At 40.8% G+C, this 26,082-nt stretch overlaps 1 protein-coding gene across 11 annotated transcripts in view; it reads right to left on the bottom strand.

The window, feature by feature from the left end:
• ZNF407 (zinc finger protein 407) overlaps window positions 1–26,082 on the bottom strand; it is a 393,020-nt gene that overhangs the window by 243,305 nt on the left and 123,633 nt on the right. For all 11 annotated transcript variants that reach the window (XM_064150138.1, XM_064150148.1, XM_064150141.1 and 8 more), the window contains exon 4: window positions 5,550–5,624. In XM_064150138.1, the coding sequence (XP_064006208.1) occupies window positions 5,550–5,624 (75 nt within the window). The remainder of the gene's footprint in view (window positions 1–5,549; window positions 5,625–26,082) is intronic.

The raw sequence follows: 26,082 nt of genomic DNA on the forward strand, positions 1-26,082 counted from the left end.
AGGCAAGCCTTCAAAATACTGGAAGCTTAACACAGATCTTGGGTAAACCTTTAGTTGCTACCCAATGCTGAAACACTGAGTCCTTTCCACTCCCCTCCTCACATTCTAAGTTTCCAGCTAGGAAATACTTCAAGGCAAAACTACATTTCTTTCCTTAGGGCTTTTTCAAAGAATGACTCTAACTCTCCAAGATACTTTTACAGCCAAACACAGGAAACAATCAACTAAGGAACTTTCCCATTCCCACCTAATTAAAATAGTAATGTTAGGTTTCAGTTGAAAAGCTCAGAATTATTTGCAAGAAGCACTAAAATGGAGTAAGATTTGATGGCCAGACCAAACACACTACCCTCCAGTGGTTAGAGGTCTCTTGACACTCTTAGTATCCATATGTCCTACCAATACCTCTAACTGGAAACTGCTCTGTGAGAGAAATCCTTCTTCAAGCCCATAAACAAGTTACTACAAGATGACTGCATACATATAAGACGTCACTTTGTGACTTGTGCCACTTGCTTTTCCAAAATCTGCTCTAATGTCAGTTGGAACTTTTTACTTTGCAACTACAGGGAAATATTGTACAAAAATAGCGTAGCAAGTAGTTATTACCAAAAGTTTCTCTCCTCAAAGAAGAATGTTTGACAGGAAGGATTACCTGTTCGATCATAAAGAACTAAAGGATTTCACTTCTAATTGTACATTCAAAATGAAACTAGCAGGACACTGCAATTTATTACAAAAGCTTTTCCCAAAGAGTACACAGAACATCAACCCCTCCATTAACTTTTCCTGACTACTTCTCTTTCAGATCTCAACAATGCCTTCCATGATGTTTTTTATACTGTGTTAGTAGCATTTGATAGCCCAAAATTCACATGGTCTTATGCAGGCACAGGCACTTAGGAAATTCCCCTTTTTACTTCAGAGCAGTTGTGCAAAAACACACACATTTTAGAAGTACATTATTTTCCACCATTATTTGAAAAAGCATCTCAAATATATTGAGATTATTATTACCTAGTAATAGTGATTTACTTATAGCTGTTGCTCTCAGGTTGAACTTATCACAGCTTTTCCAATCAATTAAGATCATTTGAAAAATCTTATGATCTTCATACGATGTTGCTAGCAGTGCAACACTGTGTGATGGTTTGGGTGTTGCCTGCCCCCCCCCCCCCACTTTTGGAAATCACCCAGACTAGACCCAGCCAGCTCTGGAAATTTGAATGAAGCTTATATTTACTGCTTAGCAGAATATACAAGCAGATATTTACAGTATATACAGTTATAGACAGAAATATACAAGGTAAAAGGTAATAAAGAAGCACAACAGCCCACCCAGAAACCGGAGTCATCAGGAGGGGCTCCCAATTGCCTTCCCACCTTCTTCCACCGCTCTCAACCTTACCTCAGACCCATGGAAGAATGGAAGTTCAGCCAGGGGGTTAGGAAGCAGAGTGGATTAATCAGAGATGGCAGAGAGGCTAGAGAGAAGTGCAGCCCAGGCAGTAGTACCTTATCTATGTTTTGATTCTTGTTCTTATGCACCTCAGCAAGCCTATGAGTGAAGTAGACATCACCATTGTTTCCCTTTCACAGCCTGTAATCTAGTTCTTCTCACCAAAACATTCTAGCCAGCTTCAAACTAGCACACATTGAAACCATTTGTTCAGGCACATGTAGAAATAACCAGAATAACCTTACTAAAAACAAAAATACTAGTAATGATGTTTATAGAAAAGACTTTGTAACACAGATTCCAGTTACGCAAGCGTTTGTGCTTTCTAGTAACTTTATGCACATAAATGATCCTCTTTGACTCAATAGAATTACTCACTTGCAAAGAATTATTTCAGAGGCACCTCAGACATTAAAATTCATAAGGAAGATGAAGTAATTAAACAATTGTCAGCAAAGGCCTTTCTGTGGCAAACTCATGTAAGAAACAGTTTAAACAGACATATCAGAACTCAAGTTAACAGTCTTATATGCTGTAAAATGCATAGTGTGTAGTACTAATGGTGTCCAAAAATTAGTAATAATAAAAGCCCCTCTAAAGTGTGTTAAATGTATTTTCATTATGAAAAATGTCTCAGTCTAGAGTTGTGCTTAGTAGTGGCAAAATTGAGTCCCACTAATGAATAACTTAGTGATTTTATTTTCTTGCTCATATTTGTGTGTGAATGTATTTATCTTACATCAGTCACGAAACATCTCTGCTGGTTCCGTGACAATTTACCCCTTGCTAAGTAACAGAACAATGTAACAGAAATTAGAACTTGGCACCATTAACACTACTGATGCACTCACCTTGTCCTCAACCACATTGTCTCCTAGACACAATAAAGGTGTTGCCAAAGATTTATCCTGCCAATAAGATATAGTTATAGGTCCCATGAAGATTACAGACAGTGAAGTACCAAATATGTGCTGGCCTTGGACTTAGCAGATAACATGCCAGTTTTGAGATACATTCAAGTTGACAATAAATCAGTATCACAGTTCCAATAACAGGGAAAATACCTCAGAGGAATTTTTGTGTTAAAACATTCCACTTTTGAGCTAGCTATTAAATGGTAATGATCATAATGAACAAGGCAGTAGGGGTTTTGTGGCTGAAATATGAAGACTTTTTACTAAAAGGTGGATTTTTTTTCCTTTTAAATGAACCTTCTCTGATTTTTCACTCCACACTGTTTTCCCCTTAAATCAATTTTGGCTTAAACACAAGCCCCAAACTCAAACAAAGAGATGTTCTAGCAGCAATCTTACTACGAATTATGCTTGTATCTGCACATGCAAACACCTCTGCAGCCTCCAAAACACCTCCCTTTTATACATACAAAAGAAGCAATAGTTATGGGCTATGGAAGGCTAAAGAGAGCAATAAGCACTAGTTCAGCACTGCATACTTAACTGTACTTTTTTTTCCTCTCCCTCTCAGAACTCTCTCAGTGTTTGTCACCAGGAATTTCTGAGAAGTTTGTTAGAAGGGCACCAGTTTCTCAGGGTGTATGGCTTATAACTATTTTTTTCAAGCACCCTTTTGAACTTATTTCAGTTTTCTGTTTTTGATGATAGTCATGCTGACAACTTTTTTTGGTCCATCAAATTCTGTAGTACAATTACATGAATTTACTTTTAATAAATTACCATCTTTGCATATATCAGTCAAACCATGAAGACTAAACACTTGCAAATAAAATGCATTATTAATTTAATTGTCACAGCCTATTTAGCTAGCTTCTATTAGTATTTGCTATAATATGCAATATATTGGAGGAGAGAGTCAAATTCAAAACATAAAGAATAAACTGATTATATTGTCCTAGAGAAATTAAAAAATGGCAAGCTTGCAGAATTATAATCAAGACATTAATGTTTTAAATAGGTAAGAAAACTACCTAACTTAATTTATAACACGTTTCTACCCAAAGTGATGGTTTAACATGCTACAGAAGGATTTCTGTGGTTCCTAAAGCCATTACAAGTCATCAAATTCTCTCATAATAGGAAGGGAAAGGTGGAAAGGAAAGCAAGAATGATTTGGTATTTACTGCACTAGATCAGGTGGCTTAAACATCCACCAGCACCACTGAGCCACTGCTGCTAGAAATGATGTTGCTGTACTCTGCCACTACTAGTTGATGTCCCTCTACATCCATCCAAAAGATGGATGAAGAAATTTCAAAAGCAAAGAGTACAAAGTCACTCAAATATCATTTGTTTATGCAGGCCTGGGGGTAAAACACAGCAGTTTGTGCTAGCAGCTGGGGCAGGGAGGTTGCAGGCCTTAGCTGGGTTCTCTGCTCCTCGGGCAGCTGGGGCTGTAAGGGCTGTGAACCTGCCATCACACAGAGGGGAAAGCAGGGGAAGGATGCCCCCTCCTCCTCCTCCCACTATGGTGGCTGGCCAGCCAGAAAGCCTTTGAGGAATATGGGAAGAAATGGGAAAAATGGAAACAGCCAGAAGGCCTCCAGAAGAAACATGCAAACAAAAGCCAGCAACAACCAATTTAGATTATAGCATCCTGTTTGTTTAGGAATTCATTTCAAGATGATGATCCCTAAAAATGTGCCTCTCAGGCTAAAATACTGTATTTGGAAATTTATTGTATGCATCCTTTATTGCACACACATTCACCAGGGTAATGCAAGTTATCTCCTCGTTGTATTTATGATGATGATACAGTAAGTACCCCCTTGTACAAGAACATATTGGTGTTGAATGCTTCCAGTTAAAAAACAAGCCACCAGAGCAAAACATTTGTTGTAATTGTTGCATTATGACAAAAGATAACTGGTGTAAACTTTAATACAGTATCTACTCTGATGAAACTGTTGCTTCAATGCATCGTGCACTATTTCATCTAAAATAGAGAATCTCACCACTTTTTAACTAACAATGTGTTAGGGAAATCCTGGCAAAGTGCTTTGTAGGTGAAATCTCAGTAAAAACATAAGCCCCACTTAAACAGGTGCCTAGTTGGACATTAAGGGGTGTAATATGTGTTTATTTAAAACTCTAGTCTTAGGTCACTCACTGATTTAAGCGTGATGGAACTGACTGCCACTTCCAGTGTCTTTAATAAGAAACAATCATGACCTAGGAAAAGTTTTGAGTGTTTTCCTACAACTCCCAGCTATCATTCCTTTCTCCCTTCTTTCCTATCAAAACCAGAAAATTTACTTATTTATTAGTCTACAGGAGAAGAATGAGTTACAAGACAATAAAACTTGAAATTTCATGTACTAAGCATCCAACAATGAACCCTGCAGGCAGGATATCTCCATCTACCCAGACTAAAAGAGAATGTAAGGTCCTTAGGTTACCCAGAACACCTCAACTTTACAGTTGCCTCAAAAATGTAAGGAAATAGCAATAGCTATATCACAATGCACCTAACAAATCTGAGGCAAAATCTGTTTATCTGCAAACACAGTGCCATTATGGCTGTAAAACAGTTACATATCACACGAAAAAATAAGCTGCACGTGGAAAAAAATGTTTGAAAAGAAGTTAACTATATGCAGACTATATATTTAAAAAATTAACTCATTTGAACAACAGTCAAACCCACCAGAATCCTCTTCCAGCCCAAGAATACCAAGGAAACTTTCATTTTGATTCCACTGTAACTTTGACCTCGGTGATCAACATCAATCTCAGAAAGTCATTTAATAAATTTATAAGCATCAAAGTCAGGAAGAAAAATAACTAAATAGGAATATTTTGATTTGGTACTTCAAGGGACAGTTATGACTATGGAGTTTTTGAGAAAATAATATCACCTGTCAGAAACAGCCAAAAAGGTGAAAATTCTACACCTTTTACATAGAATTACTTTCTACAGCAATTTTTCTATTGACACCCACAGACATGTCATAAGCATCACAGGGGAAGAGCACTTAAACATGTCAGCTCCCTCTGTAGTTGGAGTTGAGCTAAAAAGTCCAGGTAACTTCATTTTGGATAAGCTATTTTTTTTTCAGATAATGTCTCCACATGTTGTCTAAGATAAAATGAGACAGAATTTTAAAGTACTTTACCTTTCTTTGGGTGTGCCAACTCCATGCTTGCCCAGTAAATGAGTGTTCAAATGCTTCTTCATCACAAACGCCACCCTACCAAAGAGAAAACAGGGAGATTGTCTTATTTCATACTGTTTTTACATATAGAATTATTCTGTTTTCAGCATGCACTTGAGTATATATTTTCTGAGATGGATTTTTAAACCCCCCTGATAGACTACTATTTAAATCTGAGTCCATTCTGTAATGAGTTTTCTTCAGGCTGCAGCCACTTGGATATTTTTGTTAGAAATAAGTAATCACAATCATGTATTGCTGGGAAAAAAAAAGGTAATTCTCTTTCTGCTTCCTTTTGCAAATTAGAACATAGTATAAAACATATCAATAATATATTCTCTTTTACCTACATAACATTTCATAGAATCATAGAACGGTCTGGGTTGGAAGGGATCTCCAAAGGTCCTCCTCATGTTATAAATTAATATAGTTTTAGTTAAACCTTTGGATTTATTTCAGCTTAATGGGCCAACCACACAAGCTTCTTCATAAAAGTAAGCCCGTTGTTTTTAATGTTTTAATGAGTTAGACAAAAATACAGCAAGATCAGATACTTTAATCACTCCTTACACCTGCTCAAACTTCATAGAATCACAGAATGTCAGGGGTTGGAAGGAACCTCAAAAGATCATCCAGTCCAACTCTCCTGCCAGAGCAGGATCACTTATACCAGATCATACAGGCACACATCCAGACAGGTCTTGAATATCTCCAGTGAGACTCTACAACCCCCCTGCACAGCCTGTTCCAGTGTTCTGCCACTTCCACAGTGAAAATAGTCCTCCTCATATTTACATGAAACTTGACTGTATTAATTATGTAAAGAAATATACATGAAAACAAATTAATAGCCTTAGACATTTTATAGCATTGTGGGGGGGAAAAGCATGGAAAAGGTGAAGTACATGAAGACATTTTGAGCAGGAACACTGTTCAAGCTGTCAAGATACTGTTCAAAGCATCACCAGCAGCAACAAAATATTGCTACTTGGCATTAGGCTTCCACCAAATAAAACACAGATAATTTACTTTAATTTTGTTGACATACATAATGAAACAGATAGGAGCCTATCAAATACCATTCTTCTGCTGATAAGACCATAACATCAATTTAATTATGTCATGTGCCTGCTTCCAACAATTTAGATATCAGACTGAAGCTTCAAACTAAAACGGTTCTCTCGATAAGCAAAAAATTTGACTACTGCAACTTTCAGTGTGAAAAGGGCTTGCAAACATTTGTGTTAATTATGTATTACAGCTGTCCTTCATAAAGTTAATTACTAATAGCTGAAAGGCAATGGAGTCTATTTGCATATGTACATGAAAGGCATGACATATGCAAAAATATGATTTTAATTAGCATTCCATGATATGAAGGGCTACAAATCAAACTGGCATGTTATAAGATTCTTAACATTAAATGCTGAATTCATCTGGACGTGTTTGCAGTAATGGACAATGGAGGGACTGTAAAACACTAGGCACTATGGGGTATAAGAGCCACAAAAGCCAGCAGACAGTACTTTCCCTTTACAAATATGTTAATGTAGCTTCTCCATGTCTGATCTACTTTGGGCACTTCCACATTATTACAGAGAATCTCTCGTGCACCCCTTAAAGTGTAAGAACATAATTCTGTCTTATTTAAATTACAGCAATTCTCTTATTTTTAGGAGAAAAAAAAAAAAGATACATTTTTAAAAATATCTTTAATATTTTTTTCCTACACAATTTATTAGCATGGCATCAAAATCATTACAGCTGTGAATAATCTTTCACACCATTTACCATCATTACTACAGCGGTGTCATCAGAATTATTCTACGTTGGGAAAATACTTGGAACAAAATAAAGGAAGAAGTATGTGTTCTGCTATTGGAACATTCAAAACACACTGCCCTTGCTTTTTATTTTAAATGGCAGAAACATTAACCAGTTCCACAGAGCCATGGAAGGTACCAAACAGGTTTTCATTTAGTCATATTTGCATTTCCTGTTACACACTTCCATCGTCCCCCTCCTCTCACAGATAAATGAATCCAAAGATGCTGCTGTGAAAGGGCAATGTGCAATCCCAGCTGTAAAGGCATACTTGACAATTATTTACATCACATATAAAGACCTCAAACAGCTACGCAGTGTTTCTAGGGAAGTTGTTTGATTTTTCTTCTAAGCCTGTGCACTTAAAGCTTCCAAATGATACCTAAATGTTTCCTATTGTGCACAACTGCAGAGGGTACAGACAGACAAACCTTTCTGCAGCATCAAAGACAAAGGCCCTGTTAATAATGTGAAGCAGTTTGTCTCACATTAGCTGCCTGGTTCTGAGTAGCCATTTTGCTGCTGTTACACAACACAAATCAAATGAAGACTGACTCAGTAAGTGTCACAGTGCTTACTAACATTTTAACCTTCTAGGGCTTGAAGACTTAAGACCTGAGCAGTGCAGGTTGTCTGGAGTGCTCAGCATATCTCAGGAACAGCTTCTCACTTGACAAAATCAGGGAGAGGTGCTTGCACTGTTTGCTGGTTTTACAAAACAAATACAAAAAGTGTTCTCAGTACATTTGGTGATTTTGACCTTATAAGCAATTACTGATTTGCCATTGGAATGGGCTGCCCAGGGAGGTGGTGGAGGCACCGTCCCTGGAGGTGCTCAAGAAAAGACTGGATGAGGCACTTAGTGCCATGGTCTAGTTGATTGGATGGGGCTGGGTGCTGGGTTGGCTTGGATGATCTTGGAGGTCTCTTCCAACCTGGTTGATTCTATGATTTAGTTGTCAAAAAATACTGATTTTATCAATGCTATTTATCTCTGATGAAGTAAACCACTTATTCATAAGGTACTACCAGAACCAGACAAAGAGATGCGACTTAGCCTTGGTCTGGCTGGCACCAGTCCTTACTCAAGGACTGAATGCCTTCAAGACACATTGCTCTAGTACATCTCCAAACCAAAGAGAATCTTTCCACCAGCTGCACTAAGAACTACTTCAGCCTTCAGTGAATATGACATCTCTTATTTTTTTTAATTCTAGTGGAAACAGAAATGTTCAAATGCTAGAAATCAACTGTTCCCAGAAACAGATGAAAGGGAGTAGGAAAAGGTTGTAGCTGCCACGCTCCACTGTTTCAAATACATGCAAACCAGGCCAGACGACACACCTGGAATCAGTTTTAGAAGCTCTGATCTGGACATATTCATCCCCAGACCACATGAAGACAAGAAGTCACAGCCCAGCTGCTCTCCTGAGGGTCAGATCTCACAAGGCAGAAATGCCCAGCCTACAGATCCCAGTCTTGGTCACTGGGAGTTCCTTCCGTTCATTAGGCAGATGGCTCCTAGAAGCCTCTTCTTAAGTGCAAAGAGGTGAGCAGGTAGGATTTGGTTTGGTTGCAGTGCCATTCTGCCAGTTTATTTTCTCTAGTAATTTTCAGCTACTCTGGCTCCAAACTAGAAGCAAACTCTGTCTTACAGGGTTTGTGCTCACATTTAAGAATAAAGATAAATTGAAAAACTACACAGAACTTTTGAATAGCATCCACACTCCCTATGGACAACTGTTTGCACATATACTACTATTAAAAATAACTCTGAATCATAAATATATGAGCACTTTTCCAAAAATAAGTTTGCAGAAGACTCTGTTTTCAGTTTAGAAGAGTTGTGGCTTTGCAGGAACGTGTCCACTCATATTCCATGGCAGCCCTCAAACAGTACTTGGACTCATTCTAAGAATATCTGTAACTGATTTAGGAGCCTCTGCAGACTTGTCTTCAGCTATAAAAGCACATTTTCATGTGCAGAAGTAACAAAGGGACTTCTAATTCTGGGAATAAAGAAACATATTGGACAATCTTTACTTCCACTTTTTATTCTAGTGTAATACAAGTTCTTCAGCATGTACAATGTTTATCATCACAGTACCCAAGGAATATGAATAATCTGTCATGTATTGTCTGTTCTCTCATTTTCTCTGCAGGGAGAGAACTGTGCTTTGTGAAGTATCTTGCTTTGAGAGGGCAAAAAATTACAGATTTTATTATGTTTTGAATCCGTAATAGCTCTTTTCTTTTTAATATGTACATCACTGTGTTAGTGAAAAGCAATGCTTAAGCAAACCCAAAACCAACCAACCAACCAAACTACACACACACAAAGCTAAGCAAACCTTTTGGAGCACAAAGTCATGAAACCTGTGATTTCCTGAGTGTTTACCAAGTGCTCAGCCTTGGCCTAGTTCCAAGGAGGAATCTTACCCCTATCAGAAAGCCACTTGAAGCCACGCCAACAGAACAGTCATCTTGTAACTGCACATAACTGCTGAGGAGGACCAGCAGGAGAATTTATTTTTGTGGGACTCTACAAACAAGGTATCCAGCAGTTGAACAGCAATTTTAAATCACTTCTCAGTGGATACATTGCTCTCTGCAACTGCTCATGGAAAATTTATCTTACAGACAACAATGTTCAATGACAGCAAAAAAGTCCAGGAGAATAATAATGAATATCTACCCTTTATTCATATTCTCAATATCCTTTACATCTCCTTTAAACTGTCCAGAATCTTTTTATTCATGGATTTAACTCTGAAAACACAGGTAAGCTACTGCATAACTCCAGACTGCAGAGAGCTCAAATACAGGAGATGTTTAAAAAAGCTCCTTGAAAGTACTTCTTTTAAGTCAAAACAAAACCAACACCCACAGCCAAAACCAAACAAACAAAACAAAGGAAAAACCAGAACAGAATGCTATTATTATTGAATTAGTAGTAGTTGTTACTTGTTTTTATCACAGGTCTCAGACATTGGATAAATCACCTGGGAGAACTGACAGCTTCAAAGAATATTAAGAAAAAAGGTCTCAAACTTTTATATACCATCACAGATCATGAGGAATATATTATCCTGTCCACATTAGGTTTTGTTTTCCATGATCCGTGCTTGAGTTTCTGTCCTTGTATCTCCATGTGAGGCAAAAAAACAGAAAATCAAGGCAAGCTGCATGGATCATGCCAAGGAGGGGGACACTATGTTCAGACAAGTGAATAATAACATGGACACTTCATACTTGAATGAAATGCTCTTGCTCTTAACCACATCTTGAAATATGATGCAAAACCTAACTGTTTGTAGTTGAATGAGTTGTTCACATGGAGTCAGACCAACAGAGATATTAATTAATAAGAGAAAGAAGTAGTGCAGTTTTTCAAGAAATATCATGACCTGGGGACAGAGTGACTGGAGAGCAGGCAGGCAGAGAGGGACCCAGAGGTACTGGTGGATAGTAGGCTGAAGATGAGCCAGCAGTGTGCTTAGGTGGCCAAGAGAGCCAATGGTATCCTGGCCTGCATCAGGAACAGTGTGGCCAGCAGGACAAGGGAGGTTATTCTTCCCCTGTACTTGACACTGGTCAGGCCACACCTTGAGTCCTGTGTCCAGTTCTGGGCTCCTCAATTCAAGAGAGATGTTGAGGTGCTGGAACATGTCCAGAGAAGGGCAGCAACGCTGGTAAAAAGCCTGGAGAGGCTGATGGAGCTGGGGTTGGTTAGCCCGGAGAAGAGGAGGCTCAGGGGTGACCTCATTGCTGTCTACAACTACCTGAAGGGAGGTTGTAGCCAGGTGGGGGTTGGCCTCTTCTGCCAGGCACCCAGCAACAGAACAAGGGGACACAGTCTCAAGTTGTGCTGGGGGAAGTATAGGCTGGATGTTAGGAGGAAGTTCTTCACAGAGAGAGTGATTGGCATTGGAATGGGCTGCCCAGGGAGGTGGTGGAGTCGCTGTCCCTGGAGGTGTTCAAGAAAAGACTGGATGAGGCACTTAGTGCCATGGTCTAGTTGACTGGATGGGGCTGGATGCTAGGTTGGCCTGGATGATCTTGGAGGTCTCTTCCAACCTGGTTGATGGCATGATTCTATGACCTACATGTATTCTGGAACATTCAATACAACTTGCATAATTACAAATCTTTGCATGTACTTAAGATCTGTACAGGTTCTTCACATGAAAGTAGGACTTTAGTCAAGTCAGGACTTAGTTAAATACCAAACAAACAGTCTAAAAACCTCAAGTTCAAAATCTTCAAATTCTATAAAAACTTGCTACCCAAATCTCCTCCCTCAGTCAGGATTTGGTATTCAGCAGGTCAGCTTCAGGAAAAAGAGTGCAGAGGAAAAGGCAGACCTGCCCAGAGAGCAGTGGTTTTCTAGGAACAACTAATTTTCCTCCCCACTATGCATCAAAAGTCTACATTGCTGGGAATTTGTTCAAGTCCATCATTCAGGGATGTTTGGTGATTGTGAAGGGTCCAGACCAGGGTGCTGATAACTCTCTTGCATGACTGCGCGCAAGGGACTCAATTTAGAAGGAAGTATCTGGCAGGGCAGAGTCTGGTGTTGAAAACATCCAGTAGTCTGAAAGGCTTCACGCCCTCTGTGACAGGATGTCAGGTTCAAGGAAATCTCTGGCAGAGCAAAGCCTAGCGTGGAAAACATCCAAACACCTGAAAAACTTCATGCCCTCTGTGACAGGATGTCAAGTCCTAGAACCCTGCACAGGAAGGCTGGGGGACTCTGATGACTCGTTTAGCAGCCAAATGAAGCAGGTCTTATTACTTCCAGATAAGAGTTACGGGTATTCTTCCTAAGTTAAAACCCCGACAAAATCGATAGGGTTCCAGAAGGTGAAGGCGTTCTCTGTAAGCAGGCAGCCTGCGCCGCGGAGCGCTGCGGAGCGCTGCCTTCCGCTCCCTGCTGACCCCATGTGTTAGAAAAGGATATGGCTACTTTCTGCTCCACCCTCCCCACCACAACCGAAAACACAACACACGCCTTTGGCTCCCCCACGTATGCCTGTGAGCACCTTCACAGACTGGAAAACACAAACTCTCCTGGAAAGAGAAACGGAAAGAGTGTGCCCAGCAGAGCGAGGGATGCGCTCTGCCCCCTCTGCTCTGCCCCAGTGAGACCTCACCTGCAATACTGCACTCAGCTTTGGGTCCCCAGCTACAAGGATGATTAAGGGACTGCAGCATTGACTGATGAGGACAGGCTGAGGGACCTGGGGCTTTTTGGTCTGGTGAAGAGAAGACTTAGAAGGGATCTAATAAATGTTTATAAGTATATGAAGGCTGGGTGTGAACAGGCACTGGTACAGGCTGCCCAGAGAACTTGTGGAGTCTCCCTCCCTGGAGATGTTCAAGACCCATCTGGCTGCATTCCTGTGCAACCTGCGCTAGATTATATGGTCCTGCTCTGGCAGAGTGGTTGGACTCAATGATCTCCAGAGGTCCCTTCCAACCCCTGGCATCCTGAGAAATGAGGACAACTGCCACCACTAACAAGGCAAGCACAGGAGACCCATGGCAAGAATGTCATGGCAAGTCATGGAACCTAAAGACTGGCAGAAGTTTTACATTTCTGAGAATTATTAACCTTCCTGACTGAAGTTTGAAGGTGTCTGCTTCATTCTGATTTTTTGTTTGGTTAGTTGTTGTTGGTCGGGGGGGGTTGTTTGGTTTTGTTACCCTTCCCATGCAACAGTCACTTATATTTCTTAATTGTTTGTTAACTTTTCATCTTTTCCATGGAGAGGTTTTGTTACTGAAGTTCAAACTCAATTTATATTATGTGAATATGCAACTGTCAGTGCAAGAGGATACAACCTTTTCATCTGATTTTTACCATTACTTGTAATGAGCTACCAATGATCCAAGGTGTCCAGCAGGAAAAAAAAAAAACTAAACTTGAGAAGACAACTTATATTAGAGGAACACTTGTACACAGCTTGCACCCAAGGTAGATTCGAGTATCACAGCAGCTACTGTTCCTGTATCGCTTTCAACAGGATGACAGACAACAGGACTGTCAATGTGCTGTTCAATGACCTGCATCAATCTCAGGAATAATTTACTGCTATATCAGACAGATCATTATGGATGAGCTGCACACTATCAATCAATCGACTGCGTTGTTCCTGCATATTCCTGCATCTATCAACCAGAAGAGAGAGACATCCCTCAACATATTCTTGTTGCTTTCTGCAACCAATCTCCATCCCTCAACAAATGAATTACTATCTACATTCCCATAAAGTAGTAGCAATAGGTACAACTACACCCTTTCACATATTCTGACAGAAGAGGCCTGGGTACAAAGGAAGGGCAAACTAAATAAAACCAAAATAAAACCACTGTTTCACTCATGCTGCTTTGGAGAGAACTTGTTATCCAAAGTTACCAAATCCTCTCACTCTTTTTAGAGTTCTATGTCACAACTCAAACCATCTGGGACAGAAATTTAGCCTGTCATTGCAAGGACTGTGGCAAAAGAGGCATAGATTGGCAGCACTTACATTATTTCACACCCCACGAGGAAACTAAGTTATTGTATGCCTCAGCTGAAGCTGCTTATTTTGAAACTGAAATTGGAAAGGCTTTGTGCAAGTTTGCTACAGGTCCCTTCTGAATTTTACTGGTTTGGGGTTCACAGGGCATGAGGCGTTGGCAGGGACCTCCAGAGATCATCAAGTCCAACTGCTCTGCCAGAGCAGGACCATGATCTAGTGTGGGTCACAGAGGAGTGCATGCAGATGGGTATTGAAAGTCTCTGGAGAAGGAGACTCTGCAACCTCTCTAGGGAGCCTGCTCCACGGCTCTGTGACCCTTACAGCATGTTGAGGTGGAACTTTCTGTGCTGTAGTTTATATCCGTTCCCCCTTACCCTATCACAGGTGCAACTGAGCAGAGGCTGTCCCCTCCCTTCTTACATCCCTCATATATTTATAAACATTTATTAGATCTCCTCTCAGTCTTCTCTTCACCAGAACAAAAAGCCCCAGGTCCTTCAGCCTCTCCTCACAGGGCAGTGCTCTAGCCCCTTAATCACCTTCATAGTTCTCCATTGGGCTTTTTCAAGTAGAATCATGTCCCTCCTGAACTGAGGAGCCCACAACTGAATGCAATATTCCAGATGAGGTTTCTGTGGTGGGTTGTTGTGTTTTTTTAAATACAAAAACTATTCTTCAATAGCAGATGCAAGAATAAGCCAAACTTGGAGAGTGATAACTGTTAATAACATAAAGGTGAGAGGAAACTTAAGACTGCAGCTCAGAACTTTTAGATTTGGAGATGCAATGAAAAGCTGTGGACATGGCATACAGTGAACATGGTAGAGTTGTGTGCACTGACAGCAGCACTGACAGACCACACTCTTTGCCTCCTTAAAGAGGAAGAATGCCACTACACTCTTTAGAGTGTAACTCTTCTGAAAATGGGGCTTAGCTAATTCAAACAAATTGAACTGTATGGCTCAAAGCATAGAGGCTGGATGGCACAACTTAAAAATAGTGCATGGATAAGCATTTCAGTAAATAATGCAGAATGATACTATCCATAAGAAATACAGTTTGGGCCATAACAAACACTGCCAATACACTTTCAGGCATGCAAGCACAAAAAGCGACAGAACAGGGCCCAAAGCATGATAGATTTCAAAATGCCATTAAAAAAAACACCATCAGAAGGTCATGTCTACTGTTTAAAGCTATAAGAGCATGTAAACCAAGGGAAATATTAGTCAGTTTAAAGAAGAGGATTTCTCTGAAAACAAGAAGTAAATCTTTTCTTGTGGTACCCTAACCTAAATTTCAAGTGGTAGCATCCCCTCACTATCCCTGCCCTCTAAACATCAGGAATTAGGAAGGCTCTAAAAAGCAAGATATCATTTACAAATAGACTAAAATTAATGACCAGTGAAAGAGGTCAGGTGAAAAAACAATCATAGAATCAACCAGGTTGGAAGAGAGAGCCCTCCAAGATCATCCAGTCCAACCTAGCACCCAGCCCTAGACAGTCAACTAGACCATGGCACTAAGTGCCTCATCCAGGCTTTGCTTGAACACCTCCAGGGACAGCGACTCCACCACCTCCCTGGGCAGCCCATTTCAATGGCAAATCACTCTCAATGTGAAGAACTTCCACCTAACAAACAAACAAACACCCACACCCAAACAGACAAAACGCCATCAACTTTAGGAAATGCATACTTTGTAATTCTCCTGAAATAAGTAAGTTCAGTAATAGAACTGAAATTGTTCATGTAGCACTATTAAAAATAAAAATCTATTTCAGGAAGATGCTGCTGGGTACTCATTTCAAGAAAAAAAATTAAACATAATATCTATTTTTGTTTTAAACTTTAATTTTGCTACTGAATGTGAATTGGATGGAAGGTTGACCATGAGCCAGCAATGTGCTGGCTGAAGGGTGACCCCTTTAATGTTTATAAGTATGTAAAAGGTAAGTGTCAAGAGGATGGAGCCAGGCTCTTCTTGGTGATGTCCAATGACAGGAAAAGGGGCAAGAGGTAGAAGTTGAGGCATAGGAAGTTTCACGGAAATATGAGAAAGTTTTTTCATGGTGAGGGTGACACAACACTGGAACAGGCTCCCAGGGAGGTCATAGAGTCTCCCTCTCTGAAGATATTCAAGACCAGCCTGGATGCAATCCTGTGTAATCTGGTATAGGTGATCCTGGTCTGGTAGTGGGGTTGGACTAAGATGATCTTTTCACAGTATCATAGTATCATCAGGGTTGGAAGAGACCTCACAGATCATCAAGTCCAACCCTTTACCACAGAGCTCAAGGCTAGACCACGGCACCAAGTGCCATGTCCAATCCTGCCTTGAACAGCTCAGGGATGGCGACTCCACCACCTCCCCGGGCAGCCCATTCCAGTGTCCAATGACTCTCTCAGTGAAGAACTTTCTCCTCACCTCCAGCCTGAATCTCCCCTGGTGCAGCCTGAGGCTGTGTCCTCTCATTCTGGTGCTGGCCACCTGAGAGAAGAGAGCAACCTCCTTCTGGCCACAACCACCCTTCAGCAATAAGGTCACCCCTGAGCCTCCTCTTCTCCAGGCTAACCAATCCCAGCTCCCTCAGCCTCTCCTCGTAGGGCTGTACTCAAGGCCTCTCCCCAGCCTCGTCGCCCTTCTCTGGACACGCTCAAGCATCTCAATGCCCCTCCTAAATTGGGGGCCCAGAACTGAACACAGTACTCAAGGTGTGGTCTAACCAGTGCAGAGTACAGGGGCAGAATGACCTCCCTGCTCCTGCTGACCACACCATTCCTGATGATTTTGAGGTCCCTTCCAGCCACTAACCTTCTGTGAATTGATCTACTGTCCATCTAAATATACACAACTCCATTACAGAGTAGGAAAAAGCAACACCACCTCTCCCCCCCCAAAAAAAAATTGGCTAGTAAAAACCTGAATGAAAAAGAAAATTGTTTATTATGCAGTATATTGCCAAACTGGTAACTGTAAGTAAACAAAAGACTCTCTACTTATTTTGCTTGCTTAATGAGCAGACTACAAATAGCTGAACAGTGGCAAAAACTTTAAAGTCGAAGGTGTTCACTCTGTCAGGAAATCACCTTACAAATACATGAGAAAATTAGTACCGCTACAAGAAATGTTTGTTTCAATATTCAGAGGAGTTAATGAATGTTAAGTGATAATGGTAGACAGCAGCACTATGTAATTACATTTCTAAACACACCTTACCAAAGCACTTCTAAGCAAAAAGAATCACATGTTCTATTAATTTTCATTGGTTATCAAACATCTGTAACTGTCACCTCTAACAGGTGTTTGGTAATCTAACAGCTGCACAGAGCACTAAAAAAAAGAAAGACAGAATCACAATGTGTTTTCTGCAGCACAGCTATCAACCTCTCAATCTACCACAACACAGAACCTTAAACTGGCAGAGGAGGAATTTAAACTAGGTGTTAGGAAAAGGTTGCCCAGGGAGGTTGTGGGTGGCTGCTCCCTCCCTAGAGGTGTTCAAGACCAGGCTGGATGAGGCCTTGAGCGACCTGTTCTAATGGGCGGTGTCCCTGACTATGGTAGGGCATTAGAACTGGATGATCTTTGAGGTCCCTTCCAACCTAAAAAAAAAATTCTATGGTTCTATGATTCTTTGCCTAAGTTCTGAAAAGCAGCTTTAGGCTGAGCATTGGGAACACATCACCAAAAAACATGCTTGTTACCCTAAAAGAGGCTACAGGAGTCCTTTAAACAGAAATGCAGATTTACAGCGATAAGCATCATAATCCAACTGAGCACCTACCAACCCTGCCACAAAGAAACTGTTCTCTCCCTTCTCACAATATGTATATGTAACATTCCCATAATTCTGGTCTCTCTGTCTTCCATTCCACCTCTCTCTCTGCTCGTGATCGAGGCCATTTCAAAGCATGCTCAGAACTTCAGATATAGAATCTGATGCAATAGGCATCAGTTCCACAAACCATCATCTCAGATCTAGAAGGAGAAAGTGAGACAGTCTGATGTTTGAAGTGGGAAGTTCTTCAAAGTAAGATTAAATCTTTTGGGCAAGTCAAGTGAACTACATCCCTAATTGTCTAGAGAGGAGCTCTGGAATATCTGAGTTTCTGCAAACAGTTTCTACACATCTTCCAGGCAATTCAAAGGAGCAAAGTCTTTGTAGGTTGAAGGTGCAAGAAACAGCCTACAAAACTATCTCGAATTAAGAATGCTTTGATGAGTTTCTACTTAAAAGTGGAATGGATGGAGCCAAACAAATATACTTAATTTTAATCTTTGGTTCTTCCCAAACAAAAAGTCAGTTCTGATGCTGTAGCTTCATCTTAACTGCTCAGATATTGCACTTCAGACTGAGTAACCAGGTTATGCAGAGCTCCTAAAAGAAGAGCTATCTTGAGAGTGAAATTCTTGTCACGGAAAGAATCTGCCTTTGACTGTCTTTAGAGGAAATGAAAATAAATCTAAACATAGTTGATTGTGGGGTAGAAGACATACAGGGCCTGCAGTAGCAGTGCCACCATATATAACTCAGTCAATCTAGCAGTGACAGTGCCTGTGGTCTTTTGCAAATTTGAAAGGTATGAAGAAAGGAGTGAGATGAATAAATTGGTCACTATCTGATGACTGAACAGCTTAGAAGTCATACACGATCAGAAGGCATACACAATTTTTATTGACAATTTACCCACAATTTGAAAAGGCTGCTGGTGATAAATGGTGGCTGGAGCTAAGACTGCAGTCTGCTTGATCTGTGAGAATCTTGCCCTAGGTCTTTGCTTGACATAGAAAAGCAAGTGCTGGTTGATTTGTTTATTCCTGAGACATAAGTGCAGCTGTAAAACAGATCCTTTTTGCCTTGCATCCAGGCATTCAGCAAGACAGTTTGACTTAAGGTAGAAAGCAAAATACTTCAGAATATCTCTTTGCCAAAGTAGCTGTAACTACATCAAAACAGTAAAACTATGGCAGCAGGGCCTAATCTGTAACCACCGTAAGTACCATCCACAGAGATGAATCTCTAATAGCCTCACTGAATCAGAACAGGCTGGTTCCAATCAGGGGAAAAAGGAGATAATCCTTTGGATCAGACTGGTTTCAGTCCATCTGGTACTTGCACATACATAAACACGTTTGCTGCACTGATCAAAAAATGACAACACCCACTTTGGTTCTGGCTTTTTCCCTTGTCCCTTGTCCTCAGAGATTAAGAACCACCAAACACTGTAGCATTACACCAATGGTATTGTATTCCTAACACTTGGCTATAACATTTGATTTTTCATTGTTAAAAGACATTTTCATTACTAGCTGAGCACAAATAAAAACTCAGAGTTTTCAATCCAAATTGGCATCTCAGTTTCTCCAGATACTCCAGTCACAGCCATCTATCCCCAACTCCACACAAACGCTGAGAGGTACAACATCCTAGCACTGAAAGAGGAGGAGCCTGGCTACAGAAACAAAGACTGTTAGAGTAAACCATGGTTTGAAGATTAGAAAAGCTCTTACACACCCTACAAGTAGAATCACACAATCATATAATTGACCCGGTTGGAAGAGACCTCCAAGATCATCCAGGCCAACCTAGCACCCAGCCCTAGCCAGTCAACTAGACCATGGCACTAAGTGCCTCAGCCAGGCTTTGCTTGAATACCACCAGGAACAGCGACTCCACCACCTCCCTGGGCAGCCCATTCCAATGCCAATCACTCTCTCTGTCAAGAACTTCCTCCTAACATCCAGTCTATATCTCCCCTGGAACAATTTGAGACTGTGTCCCCTTGTTTGGTTGATGGTTGCCTGGGAGAAGAGACCAACCCCCACCTGGCTACAGTGTCCCTTCAGGTAGTTGTAGACAGCAATGAGGTCACCCCTGAGCCTCCTCTTCTACAGGCTACAGTACTACACATCTACAAAACTCTTCGCAAATTATGGCACTGGACACAAACTGTGCAGATGGACTTCCAAATGAGAATTTGGCATCACTCCAGTTGTCCCATGAGCAAATGGTAACACCTCTCATCAATGCACCCACAGACTTAGCAGGAGAGTTACTGTTCACTGAAACTGCCAAGCACAACGTCTGGTGTTTCTTAGGTTTACCTCTGATATCCAGCAGGAATCACTTTAGACACAGAAGTCCACAGAACTGGGGATTCATAGAGCATTTACCTGAGATATAATTGTTATTGAATTAATAAAGACAATAACCCCCACCCCAGAAGGCTGTTTTGCACCAAAACATGCCTTTCTCACAGTCCAGTATGAATGTGGCATGCACTAAGTATGAAGACTGCTATCAGTCTGGGAAAACCAGAGGAACAGAGCTCAGACAAATCAGTACAGTCATAAAGATGGTATCTGTGACACAGCAGAAGACATTGTCTGGCAAAGAATGTTTCAATGCCAGCCAGCACTTCAGATTAACTCTGACCATTTCTGGACACAAATCAAACATGAAAGAGATAAGAACTACACAGGTGCCCTATAGAATTAGGAAAAAAAAAAAATCTTTGATCTCAAGAGCCTAGATATACTTGCACAGACAATATATTGAGTGCATGTATGAACAAATGAAGGAGAAATCAGTTTTGCAAGCAAAAGCTTATGGCATATTATCTATAAAAGATGGGAAATTTGCTAAGTGATCTGAAAAGATAAGGAAATAAAAGGAATACAGGTTTTTGTGAGCTTGCCAACCAGGTTTCTGAAATACAATAACAACAACAGAATAAATTAGAGAATCTCAGTTTTTACATACCAAGTGACAACCTGGTCCTACAGAGACACAAGTCACATCTTGTTAACAAAAGAAAAACTTATTTTGTCTCAATGTCTTTCTGAAATGAGGCTTCAATTAAAGGATTTTTGCTTTTCTGAACATTGCTGTCATTGCAGTCACACCCTCATAAAGCCTTATTTCAAGTTCTAGCATCGAATGATGGGATCCCAAGGTCCATTTTTCCTAGGAGGGGAACCTAACATCAAAGGCAACACAGATATCAAAACATGTGGGGGTGCCCCATTTTATCCAGTACTGCATCACATTTTGATTTCATCATTTAATTCCTGTTAAAGCACCAACATTTAATAAATATGTTCACCATCTCCTGGGCTGCAGCAAGAGCAGTATGGCCAGCAGGGCAAAGGAGGTGATTCTCCCTCTTTACTCTGCTCCCTTGAGACCCCAGCTGGAGTACTGTGTGCAGTTCTAGAGCCCCCAACACAAGAAGGACATGGAACTGTTGGAGCTAGTCCAGAGGAGGCCATGAAGATGATCAGAAGGCTGAAGCAGCTCTGCTATGAGGACAGGCTACAAGAGTTGGGGCTCTTAGCCTGGAGAAGAGTTTGAGGAGACCTTAGGGTGGCCTTCCAGTATCTGAAGGGGGCCTACAGGAAGGCTGGGGAGTGACTATTGACAAGGTCTTTTAATGACAGGATGAGGAGTAATGGGTTTAAACCGTCACAGAGGAGTTTTAAACTAGGTGTTAGGAGGAAGTTCTTTACAGCAAGGGTAGCGAGACACTGGCAAAGGTTGCCCAGGGAGGTTGTGGGTGGCTGCTCCCTCCCTGGAGGTGTTCAAGGCCAGGTTGGATGAGGCCTTGAATGACCTGTTCTAGTAGGAGGTGTCCCTGCCTATGGTAGGGCATTGGAACTGGATGATCTTTGAGGTCACTTCCAACCTAAACCACTCTATGCTTCTATGAGTGAGGCACATGTACACGAAAACACTTCTGTATTCATACGACCACCTGAAAACACCAGAGGTCAACTGCAACTATCAATATTTGCATGCTCAGTTCCATAAACAACTTTCTGCAATCTTTGTAATGTGATGCAAGTCAAAGGGCTCTCACTTGGGAGCAAACACAGCTCCCCAGTATTGGGCCTCTGAAATCCACATGCCACAGGGTAGTTTTCAGGCAAGGAAAGCATCAACTTTTGGGCAGTTTATGCTTTGCAAAGACTAAAAAAACCAATTCAAAGGACTGTAATGTTTCTTTGTAATTTCTCATATTAGCCTAACCCCAAAACCCACACTTCCTGGTGTGAAACATTTGTACCAGGACAGACCTGGAGAAGAAACTACTCTAATCAGAACGTAGCTTTTGTAGCACAGTAGGCAGTGTTAGGTGCAGCACACAGCTGAATGAATGGAGTTGATTTTATAGAGAGTTACAAACAAAATAGTCCAAAATATTAACCAATAAACACATGCCTGGGTAAAAATGCCCTATTATAAAATTACTGCAAAGATCCTCAAACTGTTCAGGGGAGAAAAAAAGTCTAATTTTCCATATAAGCAGAGAGCACAGAGTTCTCTGATAATAAGATCCAAGGAACCTGTAAACCCAAGGCTCTAATTTTCTTATGGCGACTGTGTAATATTTTGCAAAGTAAAATTGACTGAGATGGAAGCTATTTTGCATGGTACAGTGGCGATGGCTAACAAATGAGAGTTTTGTGGGCTGAATGTTAGTCCCCTGCCTCATCTGCCACCCCTAATGACAGCAGCCACCTGCTGTTTTATTGTCACAGCTGGAGCCGGTTCACACTCCTTGGTGCTGAGCTCTGCCCATGAGCGCCAAGCTCTCGCCTCGCCTCATTACTTTGATGAACTTTTTATGGTCAGCACCCATGAAGACCTCATCTAGGACTATACAACCTAGATCGGCTTTAGGGAGTGCTTCCAGCTAGCATGAGGTGATAATACACAGTGACACCACGGCTGCCTGTCACTTAGTCAAGTCACTGTGCTATACTTCTGGCTCTACAGGGCCCTCAACAGGTAAAATGCCATGGAATCCTCCTGCATACAAGTTCACTGTCTGCTTTTCACATTGCAGTAATAGAGTGACCATATCCTACCTGCCAAGTTTAGTTTTTCAAAGATAGATGATAAAATTAAGTGTATCATACTGTTTCCTACATCTACCTACAGACAATACATTTCTACGTTCCCTAAGCCTAAACCTGCTGCTTCCTTAAGACTATAAATAAAATAACTATCTTGGCATTACAGAAGATAATCATGAAAACCATATTACAGTTTGATTAACAGGACCAAATAGGAAAAAATAATTATGTGCATGCTACAAAAGACAAACTGTTTTAACCTAAAGAACAGAAAGCACAGAAAGGAAGATCAAGCCAGTCAGATTATTCCCCACATGAATCCAGTGGAGAATGGGAGATGCTCCTTCCCTCCCCCTGCCAAGAAAAGCCACATTTGTACATGTATTAGATATGATAATGTATCAAATCAAGATAACAACGAAGCAAAGCCTCTTACATCTTTTTACTTAATCAGAGCAGTCTGTTACTATTTTCTGCTAATTTAAAAGCAAATACAATCATCCTTTCCTTTTCAGAGATGTTTTTTGTGCTAACAAACGCTCCAAATCTCCTGAGCCCCTGCACAATTTTACACTTAATCAAAAAATGTTTTATTGACACATTTAGAGCAGACTGATTTATGCTCGAGCACCGAAATTTAACCCCAGGTTTACTTTCAGGAATAAAATAATCTTTTCAGTGTCAACAGAGCTTTACATTTGCTCATATTTACATATATCATTAAGATTAATATATGTGCTATTAATAATAATTTCATTAACATTCTGAAATCATCAAATAACATTTTGACTTTTCAATGGCTGGAGGCTATTATAAGCCTAAAAACCAGAACATTTTCAGTATTCATTGTGTAGCAATCCAGCTGATCGGTTTTGACAAATTCATGCAATGTTATAAACCATTAAACTTCATTTAGTTTCATTTAAAAATTCCACCCAAAAATAAAAAGCAACTGTCTTCTTTATACAGACAGCAGGATTTCCAGTAAATATCAGCTCCCAGAAACTGAGGTGGTTTTAATTTTATTGAAATGCTTTTAGATTTATCACAAATGGAGTTTCTGAAATACTACTTCTGCAACTGCTGACACAGCAAAAGCTGAACATTTCTAATGTGATATGGTGCAATTCAGCTTCTCCTGAAGACGGACAGTGCTACAGACACCTTGTGCTTCACATAAGACATCTAAAGCAGATGGAACCTTAAAAATGTTGCAGAGTACAAACATTACCATAAATGTTACCATAAATGAAGATGAGCCAGCAGTGTGGCCAGGTGGCCAAGAGAGCCAATGGCATCCTGGCCTGCATCAGGAACAGTGTGGCCAGCAGGACAAGGGAGGTTATTCTTCCCCTGTACTCAGCACTGCTCAGGCCACACCTTGAGTCCTGTGTCCAGTTCTGGGCCCCTCAATTCAGGAGAGATGTTGAGGTGCTGGAACGTGTCCAGAGAAGGACAACAAAGCTGGCAAGGGGCCTGGAGCACAGACCCTATGAGGAGAGGCTGAGGGAGCTGGGGTTGTTTAGCCTGGAGGAGGCTCAGGGCAGACCTCACTGCTGTCTGTAACTACCTGAAGGGAGGCTGTAGCCAGGTGGGGGTTGGCCTCTTCTCCCATGCAAACAGCAATGGAACAAGAGGACACAGTCTCAAAGTTGTGCCAGGGTAGGTATAGGCTGGATGTTAGGAGGAAGTTCTTCACAGAGAGAGTGATTGGCATTGGAATGGGCTGCCCAGGGAGGAAGTGGAGGCACCGTCCCTTGAGGTCTTCAAGAAAAGACTGGATGAGGCACTTGGTGCCATGGTCTAGTTGACTGGATAGGGCTGGGGGATAGGTTGGACTGGATGATCTTGGAGGTCTCTTCCAACCTGGCTGATTCTATGATTCCTGAGAATTTACTTACGGAAGCCCTTCTTTATTAGAGCTTTTCAAATGTGACCTAAACTGCATTTGGAAAAGCCAGAAAAAAACAATTCAACAAAGGTTTTCATTCTGCTAAAAGATGTGCACCTCTCATACACCCTTAAAAACTACTGAAGAGAACTGGAGGCCACACACAACCTCAAATAATCAGGGCCTTAAACATATTGATAACCTCGCTAAATATAAAACACACCAATTTCTCCACCTGTATAAATCCAACAAGCACTTATCTTCTCTGGGAGTTCTTGTGAAGCACAGTGACGTATTGGTCACATCCTTTGGAGAATCCAACAACAGAAAATTGCCTTTAGAAGGAAAAGAAATTCCCTTCTTTAGACTACTGTCAAATGCGTAATTTGTAGGATCCATTTCATACCCTCAGAAATAAATTATCAAAGATGTAGCTTGATCGGTGCAGGGTAAGACTTTATGAAACAGACCAACTGCCTCAGTGGAAAAATCAATGTTTTCAATACAACAGTCTCCTAATGGTGCTGATAATTAAATAACAATGCCTAAGATATTTGGGGGGTGGAGGGGTTGCATTTTTTGTGTGCATGTGTGTGTGCATTTTTTGGTAAGAGTAGTGCATCAACTATAGGATACTTTGTGATATGACACACTCAAACTAAAAAGCTTTTCTTTTATCAATATCTCATCCATAACAAAACTCTAAAGCCACAATTAACTGGGTATTTATTCTCCTGTTATAAAGGTATTTGTTAAAGGGTGCACAGCTATCCAGACTAGCTGTCTTTGCTCACTGCCTTAAAATAAGTAGCCTGCATGCACGTATAAATACTTGGAAATATTCTTCCTTTGCAACACTGTGTTGCCTTGCCATTATGACTGTGTTTTAGAGTTGTATTCTAAAATATAACTTCAATTTACCCAGTGCTTACAGTTCACTGGTCTGTAATTCTTAATATCCTTCTATTTTCCAGCAGTTTTAATTTTACTCCTTATTACTTAAAGTTCATCCTTCATGCCCTTTCAGCTGTGATTTTTTTTCCCCAACGTGACAACAGACATCAGTGCCATTTCTGATGGCGACTTTCACTGTGTTAAGAGAAACTTTTAAAAGAGAAGCAATCAGAAAATTATCAGACAGCAACAACTCGTGGTCAGTAAGAAAATGAGCTGCCCATGAACAGATAGTTGGGAGGTGACAGGATTTGTATCCTATTACTAATCCCCTGAGCCATTCAGCTCCCTGAACAACAAATGTCTACAAGCTGGTCCAGTAACCCATCAGCAGCTGGTCATGCTTCTGCATTCCACAAGTGACAAAGAAAAGGGGAACATCTTACATTTCCTATTTAAATCTCTAAGATAGAGAATAGTCAGGTTGGAAAGCCCT

The sequence above is a fragment of the Pogoniulus pusillus genome, chromosome 10 (genome assembly GCF_015220805.1).
Source record: "Pogoniulus pusillus isolate bPogPus1 chromosome 10, bPogPus1.pri, whole genome shotgun sequence".
Classification (NCBI taxonomy): domain Eukaryota; kingdom Metazoa; phylum Chordata; class Aves; order Piciformes; family Lybiidae; genus Pogoniulus; species Pogoniulus pusillus.